Source organism: Myodes glareolus, chromosome 11 (assembly GCF_982192425.1).
Source record: "Myodes glareolus chromosome 11, mMyoGla1.1, whole genome shotgun sequence".
In the NCBI taxonomy this organism is placed as follows: Eukaryota; Metazoa; Chordata; class Mammalia; order Rodentia; family Cricetidae; genus Myodes; species Myodes glareolus.
Genome location: NC_142036.1, coordinates 13811112 through 13823898, shown reverse-complemented (window position 1 = coordinate 13823898; position 12787 = coordinate 13811112). Strand labels below are relative to the sequence as shown.

The 12787-nt window shown below is 48.9% G+C and overlaps 1 gene segment (V, D, J or C); it reads right to left on the bottom strand.

The window, feature by feature from the left end:
• Window positions 1–407: 407 nt before the first annotated feature.
• On the bottom strand, window positions 408–2284 carry LOC125398579 (immunoglobulin heavy constant epsilon-like). The segment is given in 5 exon segments: window positions 408–865; window positions 949–1269; window positions 1352–1672; window positions 1800–2078; window positions 2281–2284. Coding segments are annotated over 5 exon segments (1260 nt in total).
• Between the last annotated feature and the right edge of the window lie 10503 nt (window positions 2285–12787).

Below are 12787 nucleotides of genomic sequence, written 5' to 3'. Positions count from 1 at the left end.
GGCTCAGCCTCAACGGCTGAGTACAGAGGGGATGGTGCAGGGCCATGTGGAGTCCTGCCTTCTAAGATGCTGACTTTGGTTAGTATTCAGTTCTAATATCCAGGAATACCTGGGAAGCAGAAACTTGCAAGACTGAGGGGTGGGTGCTGAGGCCTCCTTGGCTGGCTCATTTTAGCCACTCCTCTGAGACCTCCTCTCTGTCTGTCTGGATCCCTTTCAGGGACATGATATGCAGGAAGGACCAGGGAAGCCTAAACTGAACCTCTGTGATATCCTACTTGTCAAAGGTCCGACGCAGGCATGGATGTGCTGTGCTTTAGTCTTAACCCTCTCTAGCGGTGCCCCTTCCTCTATGCCATGACACTTCAGCCCACAACTTGCCCTCCCCAAGAACAGGCACCCAGGGCTCTAAGCAGGCACTGAGTGTTTATTGGGGGCGGCTTCCTGGTTGTTACAACAGTGGGCAGAGGTCTGCCGTCCACATTCCCCACCACAGCTACACGGAGCCCTGGGAAAGATGGAGGGAAGCATCATTTACCAGGGGTCTTGGATATTGTTTCCTCCAGAATCCTAGGTTCTTTCAGTGCCTCATGGATCACTCGGCAGGTGAATTTTTTATTCTCTGCCCAGTGTGTCTTGGAGACCTCTAGGCGGCTGAAGATGAAGAAGCCTTGACCGGGGCCATTGGACTTCAGGGGTGCTGTGGTTCTGTGCTGGGCTTTTGGGATCAGCACCCCATCCTTCATCCACTCCACTGAGATGTCCACAGGGAAGAAGTTCTGGATCAGACAGGTGAGTGTGAGTTTGTCCTTGTTCTCCTTCTCTGGTGGTGGGAACACGTATAGCTCTGGGGCTGAGCGCTGGCCTGTGGGCAGACATTAGTTAGCCAGGTTCTAGCCTCTCTGACCATGAGGGAGCACTAGCCCACTCTCCATCTCCTGTGCTTACCCGGGGCCTTGGAGATGGACCGCACAATGGACTTGGGCAGGTGAGGGTGGTTCACTTCGCACTTATAGCGTTTGCCTTCAATCCAGTCGTTGGCGTCCACTGGGATGGTGGAGGTGATGCTAATTGTTGCGTTTTGGTGCCTGATGGAACTCTGGAATGCTGAGCCCATAGGCTTCCCAGTCTCTTGGGTCCACGTCACAGTGGCGTTCTCCTTGCTTTCCAGGTCCACCACCAGACAGGTAAGCTTGGGAGACTTAAGTACATACAGGTCCAGGGGGCTGGGTGGGATCAGGTAGGTATTCACGCCACGTGGCGCATACTCTGTGGGGTAGGAAGGGCTGTGTGAGACCCGACCTTTCCCTTAGAACTCTGAGGTCTGGGCATCAGGTATGTGAGGGCCTACCTGAGCACTTCTGGGCAGAGACCTCATAGTTCCTGTCTTGGGAGGTGACCTGGCAGGTGAAGATGCTCTCAGACATCCATTGATCCTGGGTGATGTTGAGTTCACTGTAGCTAGAGGCTAGCTTGCCCTCCTTCTTGATTAGGGAGATATGTGGAATTACATTAGGTATCTTCTGTTTATCTTTTAGCCAGGTGACAGTGACGTCATCTGGGATATGATCACAGATGAAGCAGTAGAGCTGGACGGTCGAGTAGAAGGCACTGGGGTCACAGGATGAATGGAGCAGCTTCAAGGTGGGCTTGGTGATACTGGCAAGTGACGCTAGGGCAGAGGCAGTGAGTTGTGAGTATCTCCCAGCCTTGTGCTCCCACAGGCCTCAACCCGAGCCCCCGAGGGTCCTCCTGTCACAGGTTCCCGCTGTGACTGCAGCCAGCCCAGCCCTGCTTACCTCTGATCACTATACTCTCGTTGAATTCGGAGGGGGTATGTATCACCTGACAAGTGAAGTTCTTGACTGACTTGCTCCAGGTGGTCACTAGGCTGGTGGTGATCCCGAGTTCAGAGCCCGCAGCAGGGAAGTTCACGAAGCTTATGTTCTGGGAGTTTGAAGACCAGTTCACAGTCACCGGGCCAGGGAAGTAGTCCTTTACCAGGCAGCCCCGTGTCACTAAGGCAGTGTCTTCCTTACAGGGACTCAAGGCATAGACAAAAGGGTTCTGGACAGAGACTGTGAGACAGGATCTAGGTTAGACTGGTCTCAGACCACTGCATTCCGGCAGGCTGGGGGACTGATTAGGGTGTTTGTGACAGGAGCAGGGCTCTGGGGACCCTGTTCCAGTCTGGGAGACAGATAATCAGAATCCTTGTGGGTCCTGTCTTTGTGTACCAGGGAGCCACTGATACTTTACACCCTGCCAGGGTTTTCTCACTCATTGCCCCTCGAGCACAGGAGGGCTGGGCTTGAGCTTTGCAGCAAGAGGCAATTGCCCTCTTTCTTGATGGGGAAATTATATAAAAATTTAGCCATCATCATTTAGTGACATCATCTAAGATATGTCAGTAGGTGAAGCAGTAGAGCTGGGTGGCAGACTGGGATGGGAAGGCATTAGGGTTGCAGGATGGAGTAGCTTCAAGCTGGGCTAGGTGATACCGACAGAGGGACCAGACTGTCCCTTAGGTTGAAGTCCAAGGAACAGGTATCCCATAGAACTTGGGGACCCAGAAATCCAATGAATTGCCAGGTTATCCCTTCTGTCCCCACTCTTGGGGACTGGAGAGTCAAAGCCTTCCCAGGACCACAAGTTCCTTTGTGAGTCACATTAACTCTGTTTTGGGGCATATGGAAGACAGACCTGTGAGATTCTTGCTCCCTAGGCTGTTGGTCTCAGCCTCTCAGATACATGAGTGCTTTGCTGTGGTTCCTCTTTACCATATCCCAACCTGTGTAGCCTTCTGCCTCCCAGATGACCCCTGTGGATCCCAGACAGCACATAGACAGAGAGTAAAACCTCACCAGAAACCACCTTGGTGGTTGCCTAATTACTCTAATGTGCATACGTGCCTATGGTATTCTCCTGAGCCAGGGGCCCAGCTCAGCTCTGTGCCAGGCCCCCAGAAAGCAAAGGATACCATCAAGCCTTCTTGACTCTACCTATCCAGTCTAGCCGACTACAACAGAACAACATTCTTGGAGGACAGTCAAAACACCCGTAAGTGATTTTTGAGCAATCTATCTTAAACCCAGTTCAGTTTAGCATCAGAAAGTTCAACCAGACCAACAGACCCATAATAGTTTGGTCCAGTCCAGAATAATTTAGCTTAGCTCGGCTCATGTCACCCTAGCCTGGCCAATTCCAGCTTAGTCCAGTTTAGTGCATCCCAGGCTAGTTTATCCCAGTCTGTCCCAGCTCAGATTAATACCCGCCCCCAATCTGGCAGAGCTCAGTACAGCCTAGACCAGCTCAGTTTAATCCCCCACCCCCCAGTTCAACTCAGTCCAGATCAGCATAGTACAGTATATTCTAGCCCATCCCAGCTCAGACTAGTTCAGTCTAGTTCAGCTCAGTACTGTCCAGTTCAGCCTAGCTCATCCCAGCTCAGTCAAGCCCAACTGATTCAGCCCACTCCAGCCTAGCTCAGCTCATTCAAGTTCAGTTCAACACAGCTCAGCTCAGCCTAGCATAGCTCAGGCATCTATGGAAGTCTGAGCCAAGCTCACCTCCGCCAAGTTCAGCCTATGTCAGTTAAGCCCAGTTTAGCCCAGCTCATCCTGGCCCAGCCCTACTCAGCCCCACGCAGCCCTCACTAACTTAGCTCAGCCCAAACCAGTCCAAACCAACCTACCTCAGGGTCATTCAATCCAGTTCAGTCCAGCACATTCAACCTAGGCCAACCCAGCCCATTTTAGGATAGTCAACCCAACCTGTCTCAGCCCAGATCAGCCCAACTCAGCATAGCTCAGTCCAACCTTGCCTAGACTTTTTCAGCTGAGCTCAGTTTAGGCCAGATCAGTACAGCCCAGCCTTGCTTAGGCCAGCCTAGCCCAGCCCAGCCCACCTTAGACAAGACTAGTGTAGCTCAACTCAGCTCAGCCCATCCAACCCAGCTCAGTCCAGCCCAACTAAGTTCAATCTAGTGTAACCCAGTTCAGCCAGGCACAGTCCAGCTAAGTTAAGTCTAGATCAATCCAGTCCAGTCCAGTCCAGCCCAGCCCAGCCCAGCTTAGTCTAAGTCAGCCTAGCTCAGACCAGAATACTTCAGTCCAGATCAACCCAGTCTACCCAAGATATCTCAGCCTAGTCCAACTGAACTCAGCCCAACCCCGTTCAGTCCTGTCCTGCTTAGTGCAGGGCAGCCCTACTTAGCTTAGCCTACTTAGCCCAGCTCAGGTCAGTTCGGCCATTCCAGTCCAGCCTTGCCTACCTCAACCTAGCTCAGTCCAGCTCAGACCAGCTCAGTCCAGCTCAGTCCAGCGCAGACCAGCGCAGCTTAGCTCAGCACAGCTCAGTCAACCCAGTTCAGACTAGCTTAACCTAGTTCAACCTAGCTCAGCCCAGCTCAATCTAGTTCAACCTAGCTCAGTCCAATTCAGCCCAAGTTAGTCCAGCTCAGTCTAGCTCAGCCCAGCTCAGCCCAGATCAACCTAGCTCAGCCTGGCTCAGTTCCAGCTCAGCCCAGCTCAGCCCAGCTCAGCCCAGATCAACCTAGCTCAGCCTGGCTCAGTTCCAGCTCAGTCCAGCTCAGCCCAGATCAACCTAGCTCAGCCTGGCTCAGTTCCAGCTCAGCCCAGCTCAGCCCAGATCAACCTAGCTCAGCCTGGCTCAGTTCCAGCTCAGCCCAGCTCAGCCCAGATCAACCTAGCTCAGCCTGGCTCAGTTCCATCTCAGCCCAGTTCAGCCCAGATCAACCCAGATCAACCTAGCTCAGCCTGGCTCAGTTCCAGCTCAACTCAGCTCAGCCCAGCTCATCAAAGGCCAAATAAACTAAGACCAACACCGCTCAACCCAGTCCACACAACTTAGGTTAGCCCGGTCCAGTCCACCCAACCTAGCTCATGCCAGTCTAATCCAACCCAACCTAGCCAAGTCCCTCCCACTTTAAGGCATCCCAGCCAAGTCTGGCCTAGTTGAGCTTAGTTTAAGCCCTGCTCAGCCCAGCTAAAATCAACCTAGACCATCTCAGCTCAGTTTAGCTCAGCCAAGCCAAGGCCAGTTCACTCAAGCCCAGCCCAACCTAGTACAGCCCAGCCCAGCTCTGCTTAGCTTAGTGTAGTCCTGCTGAGACCAGTCCAGGTCAGCTCAGCTCAGCCTACCCTAGCTCAGCTCAGCCTAGTGCATCCCAGTTCAGACAAGCTCATACCAGCTCAGGCCAGCCCCGTTTAGCCCAGCTCAGCCCAGTCGACCTAGTCTGATTCAGATCAGTTAGCAGGCCCCAGTTTAAGTTTGCTCAGCCTACTCCAGGCCCCTCCAGCCCATACTGGTGCAGTCCAGCCCAGCATAGGTCACTCAACCTAGCTCAGGCCAGTTCAGCCAAACCTAGCCTAGCCAAATCCCTTCTAATTTAACCCAGCCCAACCCAGTCTGGTCTAGCTCAGCTCAGTTTAGCCCAGATCAGCTTGCTCAGCCTAGCTCAGTCCAGTCTTATCTAGCCAGACCTAGAACATCTCAACTCAGCTCAGCCAATCTAAGTACAGTTCAGCCCAGTCCAGCCCAGTCCAGTATAACCCAGCTCATCCCAGTCTGATTCAGACTGGGTCAGCTCAGCATAGTCTAGCCCAGCTCAGCCCAGCTCAGCCTAGCTCAGTTCAGTCTTATCTAGCCAGACCAGTGCATCTCAGATGAGTATGCCCCATGTAGTTCAGGCTAGCCCAGCTTAGCCTCTCCAAGTCCAGTCCAGGCCAGTCCAGACTAACCCATAGCAGCTGAATATAACCCACTTAGCTCAGCCCAGCCCTGACTAGCTTAGCCCAGCCCAGTCTAGCTCAGCCTTGTTTAGCTCAGCCCTGCTTAGACCAGTTGAGCCAAGCCCAGCACAGCCCAAATCAGCTTAACTGAGCCCAACCCAGCTAAGCCCACAGCCCAGTCTAGCCCAGCCCAGTCATCTATCCCAGCCCAGTCTAGCCAAACCCAATTCAACCTAGCCCATCCCAACCCAACTCAGTTTAGCTTAGCCTAGTTCAACCAGTTCAGCCCAGCTCTGCTTAGCCCAGTTCAGTCCAGTCTAGCCTAGTCTCATTCAGATCATCTAAGCCTACTCTAGTTTAAGCTTGCTCAGTATACTCCAGTCCAGGCCAGCCTAAACTAGTTAAATCCAGCTCATCCCAGTCCAGTCCACTTTACATGGCTCATCCCAGCCCAGCCCAGCCCAATCCAGTCCAGAAAAACTTAGCTCACCTCAACCCAGCCCAGTTCTGCTCAGCCCAGCCCAGGCCAGCCCAGCCCAGGCCAGCCCAGCCCAGGCCAGCCCAGCCCAGGCCAGCCCAGGCCAGCCCAGGCCAGCCCAGGCCAGCCCAGCCCAGCCCAGCCCAGCCCAGCTGTGGACTCTGTCCTCTTTGTAGTTAGCTCATTGCAGGACAATTCCTTGCCTTCATTTGCTGCCTCTGGGTGACATTCTTGTTCTAGTGGCTTGCAGGCAGATTCATGTCCAGTCTATTTTGGGGGTTTTTGAGCTTCTCTTGACAGCTTTAGTTTATATTTAGTTTATCCCATCTGGTTGAGATTCATGGTCCCTTGTCTTCGTGGATAGCTGTAGCAGTTTTTAATATCTGTGTTCCTGACACAGGGAAGTTATAGATAAAGAACATTCAATGACCAAGAGACTCAGTCTACATTGGAAGGCAGCCCAGGTGTCCCCTTCCCCATCCGTGACCCTGTAACCTGTTTATCTCTGCTACTTAGGCAAACCCTTTCGCTGAGGTTCCCCCGGGCGGTAATACCTGAGGTCCTCTGGTAGGTGGCTGTGGCCGGCCAGGCTGTCCTCATCTGCAGCCATCCCATGCCCCTGTACAGGCTCTCAGACGACTCTTTGGTAACCATTATTATATTCATGCCCATATGCTAGTACCTAGGGGAGGCTCTGCCTCAGTGCCCTCAGCTAAAAGTGGGGTGGGAACCCCCGACCTCAGCAGCCCTGGAAGTTCCCTTTTTATTCTGTTCTTGGGAAGTTGACTAAGGGAGAGTGGGGTCTCAGGTGAGGCCTCTTTCTAGGAGACACACCTGCATGCTCCTCTCTGTCGTCAGGTCCCAGGGCTCCTCTGCACAGCTCTGATCTGGGCGCCTTGCATGTGCTTGCAGCCACCATGCCTGCGTCCTTGGAGTGCCACTGCCCTGAGAAGGGACTGGGCTCTAACCATTGCCCTTTCTGTTCCTTTGGCAGCACTTCAAGGGGAAGGTGGTAGCCACTTTACAAGTGATGAATGAGGCACAAAAAGGCACAGCGTGACAGGCAGGGCCTCAGACAGGGACACCCTGGTTCACGCCTCAGCTCTGGAGAGTGGCCTTCTTTGGTGCTCACTCACAAGTGGCTGTCCTTCAGCTGGGTCCTCTCTCTGCTTTTCTGGCACAGGATCAGGAAGGCTAGAGGACGCTTGGGCTGTGACCGGGTTTTGTGGTGCTGTGCAGAAGCAGTGTCCCTTCCAGGCCTATGTCCGCATGTGGAGCGGGAAGAGAGGAAAGACCATGTGGAAAGCTGGGCTTCGGCTCAGCAGCTTCCCTAGGGGTACTAGCAACGCCTGTTTTGGCTGTAGTTGGTGCTTTACTGACCTGTGCAGAGCAAGCTCATCTTCCGGGTACAGACCTTCCCTCTACACTTTGGTATCTCTGCATGCCCACGGTTCCTAGGACTTCCATGAAAACACATGGCCAAGCTACAGGAGCCACCAACTCAGCTTATGAGTGTTGAGGTTTGAGAGAGACACAGAGATTTGGGGAAGGAGATCAGAGCTCTGTCCCTTCGACCTTGGATGCCCAAGATCAGGTCAATGGCCCCAGTGCAACGTACCAAGGGACTTAGGGTTTGACAAGCCTGGCTTCTACAGGGTGTTCAGTCATGTTTGGAAGATATCAGAGAGCTACTTGACAAAGGCAGGGACAGGCAGACTGGGAGCTGACCCAGTACGGTCAGATGCAGTTAGGATCTTTGGGGGACGGGGGCCTTGCCGAGCTTGTCTTTGTCAGATATAGTGTCTGTCTGAGGTTATGGGTCTGGCCCTCAGCCTTCTAACAGACATGGGTGGGTGTCTGAGGGGCAAATTCAGCGCTTCCTGGAAGGAATCACGGTTCTGAGGGAAAAAACAGGAGTGAGGAGCCTCTGTTCCAGCTGGAGCAGGTGCTGCTGTCTGTGGTGTGCCCTGAACAGTGGGAAAGTCTTTACTTCCCTGGGAGCATGAGAGCCAAGAACCTTTGTGCCCAGCATGCCTGGACCTGATTCTTACCTGACACCCAGGCTGGGCTGGGCTGCTGGTTCTGGGTACCTCAAGAGTTCTATTTTTGGTGTCAGTGGGTGACCCCCCTGGAAGGAGAGGAGGCAGTTATAGCTTCTAAAGCCTTAGGCCCCACTAGGAACCCTGTCTCGTTTCTGGGGCAGACTCCACTGTGGCTCTCTTCTGGCCTCCAAGAATCATCCTTGCCCCACCCCTTCCTGTCCACAGGGTGATCACTCCATTTCTGCCTCAACAGTGCCCACACTGGCCCCATCAGCAAGGTGCACTTAGTGCCTGTGCCCTGCTCTCACCTTCACCCCATCTCCTGGGTCACAACGCCACGGGGATCCAGTCCCACTTTAGTCACCCCCATAGGTGGCTCCTTTATTCCTGTGACTGGGGCAGATCTGTCCCTGGATGGGCCAGACAGGTCTAAGGTATGTAAGTGTAATGACAGGTCTTTATTGGGAATACCGTAATGTTCACGTTTTCTTCATGTAGAATGAGCTGTTGGGAGCCAGGCTGATTTGACCTTTTGATGTACTACGGTTGACTATTTTCTATATCAGGTAATATTATATCTTTTAGAGACCCGTAGGATTATCATCATGGGATTCCTGCTGCTTTGAATACTTCAGAGTCTCGAGGAAGCTGTATTTGAGCTGCAAAGAATACTGCAATCATGGCTGCTGCTGAAGCCACAGGAGGCCTTGTTCTAGCTACCATGGCTACAAGCTGCACCACTGTTGGAAAACTGCATTTCAGCGATGACCTCAGGAGCCTTCACCTGTAGATAGCAGCTCTCAAGGTCAGGGAGGAAGAACAACATATTTCCTGGTAGCTTGAAAAACATGGTTATTATCAGAAAGAAAGCTCTACCTATTTGAGACCCACAATCCATGCTTCTGTAAGGCTTGTGATTGGTGGAACCAAAGGCAGTATACATGTAGGGCTGTGACTGGTGGAAGTGCAGTCCATGTATGAGCCCACAGTCTGCCCCAGCTGTACAGCTGCCACCACACTCAGAGGGCCCACCTTGGTCCTACGTTGGTTCTTTCACTGTCAGGCCAGAGTTGGTGGCCCCCACTAGCTCAGGTCAGCTGTTTCTGTGGGTGTCTCCATCAAGGGCTTGACTTCTTTGCTCGTATTCTCACTCCTCCCTCTCTTCGACTGGACTTTGAGAAGTTCATTGACTGAGCATTTAGAATTAATAATACGTCTCTGGGTGGTTATTTGGGAGCTAACTGGTGGGACAAAACTTCCACCCAGTGGTGCCCAGTGTCTGGCCGCATATATCCACATAAGACCTGAAAAAAATTAAAAAGGTTGTAAACACACAAAGACAGAGCCAAATGTGGCTTCCTGGTTTGTGTCTATCATGCTGGCCGCAGTACAGACACACATCTCCCAGCCGCAGTACAGAGACAGAAACACATCTCTCAGCTGCAGCCCACGTGCTTGAGGCACCACAGCCTCACGAGCTAAGCTGCTTGGCAGGTTTAAGGCTTTGCTCATACAGACAGAAAAGATTACAGATACACGGCAAAAGCAGGTTCAGATGGAAAAAAGCCCTCTAAACAATTATAGTGTTTAACAATGTGTGTAGGCTTAAGAAAGAAAAGAAAAAGGGTACAGACAGTCATAGAAAAAAGTAACTTAAAAATAATAAAGGAAAATCTTTAAGGAAAGAGTAAAGTAACAAATAAAGGAAAAAAGCCATATAGAGATGGGAAGTACAAAGGGAGTCTGGGTCCTGTGTTATTGTGTACCTTTAAATGTGTTGATTGCCAATGAACAAACAAAAGTTGCTGATAGGCATTTGATTATGGAAACTGCTCAATTAAACCAGCCTATATATTTAAAAAAATGTCTTAACTTCAAAATGTAAGTAAAAAATGTATTGCATTGGGGGAGAGGTTATACTTGTATTTACACAGGAAACAAAAGGTTATAGATTCCTTTCAGATTAACAAAGATCAGATTTGAACTATGGTAGATTTCCTGAGTATCTTGGCTACAGACATAGGGAGGAAGCCAAAAAAAGACTACAGTTCAGGTAGCATGTAAACTGATCCTTTGACTTGGGAACAGTGCTGAGATGAGATAAAATGTGATAAATCTTGTTGGTTACAGAGTCTTCATGACTTATTATATGCTATCCTTACATATGGCATAGATAGATATTATATTACAGTTTTATTATACAGTCCAAATGGACTTATAAAACCTCTTACAATAAGAGAGCAAGCTCTGAGGAAGCAGGCCTGAGTCAGAGACCTCTGGGACTGGGCATGAATCAGCAACCTCTGAGGGAGCAGGCCCAAGTCATCAACCTCCATTGGAGCAGGCCTGAGCCAGCGATCTCTACTGGAGCAGGCCCAAGGCAAACAACCTCAGTGGGAGCAGGTTTGAATGACCCCCCTGGATTGCAGAGCAACCCTGGGGAGTGCTGAGTGACCTCTAGGAACACCAAGTGAACTCCAGGGTGACTGGGACCATGGTCCTTACTACACCATGAGGAGTAACCATCTGAGCCTTGGATCTACTGGCACCTGGAAGATTGATCACCAGGGACACAGCTCCAACTATACCAATCAGAGGAAAAGATGAATAGACAAGGTAAGAACACACTCAACACCACAAAGAGCAATACAATACCGACAAAAACTAGTGGCCCTAGTTTTTGAAAACCCAAACACAGATGAAATATAGATGAAATACAGACTTAAAAATCCAAATATAGATGAAGCAGAAGAAAATGACATAAAAAATAACTTTAGGAGAATGTTTGAGGTCCTTAAAGAGGAAATGAAAAATTCCCTCAAAAAATGGAGAAAAAGACAAAAAATTGGAAGAAATCATCAAATCCCTAATGAAAACCAAGAAAAAAAAAACAATCAAACAGATGAAATAAATGATTCAAGACTTGAAAACCAGAACAGAGACAGTAAAGAAAACACAAACAGAGGGAATTTTAGAAATGGAAATTATGAGAAAATGACCAGGAACCACAAATGCAGCATAAACAACAGAATACAAGAGATGGAAAAGAGAATTCCAAGTGCTGAAAACACAATAGAGGAATTAGACTCATTAGTCTAAGAAAACATTAAATCTAACAAAAACTTAACACAAAATATCCAGGAATTATGGATAAATCTTGAAAAGACCAAGCCTAAGAATATTAGGAATAGAAGAAGAAGTACAGCTCAAAAGCACAGAAAATATATTCAACAAAATCATAGACGAAAACTTCCCCAACCCAAAGAAAGATATTCATATGAAGATACAAAAAGCTTACAGAACACCAAATAGACAGGACCAAAAAAAAGTTCACTCACCACATAATAATCAAAACACTAAACATACAGAATGAAGAAAGGATATTAAGAACTGTAAAGGGAAAAGACCAAGTAACATATACAGGTAAACCTATCAGAATTACACTTGACTTCTCAGTGGAAACAATGAAAGCCAGAAGGTCCTGGTCAAGTGTTATGCAGACATTAAGAGACCACTAATGCCAGCCAAGACTATTATACCCAGCAAAACTTTCAATCGCCATAGACAGACAAAATAAGATATTCCATGACAGAATCAGATTTAACCACTACCTAGCCACAAACCCAGTCCTACACAAAGTACTAGAAGGAAAACTCCAACCCAAGGAAGTTAGCTACATCCCCCAAAACACAGACAATAGATGATCTAACATCAGCAAATCTCAAAGAAGGGAAAATCACAGAAAATAACATCACTAACAATGACAACTAAAATTATAGGAACAAGCAATCACTGGTCATTAATATCCCTTAATATAAGTGGACTCAACTCACCTATAAAAAGGCAAAAGCTAACAAAGTGATTATGAAAACAGAATTCATCTTTCTGATGCATACAAGAAACATAGCTCAACCTCAAAGACTGATATTGCCTCAGAGTTAAAGGGTTGGAAAAGAATTTTCCAATCAAATGGACCTAAGAAACAAGCTAGTGTAGTTATCTATCTAACAAAATAGACTTCAAACTAAAATCAATCAAAAGAGACAAAGAACATTTCATATTAGTCACAGGAAAAATCCATCAAATACTGAACTTCCATGCCCTAAATATAAGGGCACCCTCATATGTAAAAGAAACAGTACTAAAGCTTAAATCACACATTAATCCCCACACACTAATAATGGGAGACTTCAACACTCCACTCTCACCACTGGACAGGTCTGTTAGACAGAAAATCAACAGAGAAATAAGGGAACTAGCAGATGTTATGAATCAAATGGACTTAACAGAATCTATAGAACATTCCATCCAAATATAAAACAATATACCTTCTTTTCATCACCTCATGGAACCTTCTCAAAATTTCCCCACATACTCGGTAACAAAACAAACCTCAACAGATAAAAAAACATTGGAATAACTCCATATATCTTATCATATCACCATGCTTAAAATTAGAATTCAACAGCAACACTAATTTCAGAAATCCCACAAACACATGGAAAGTAAACAAT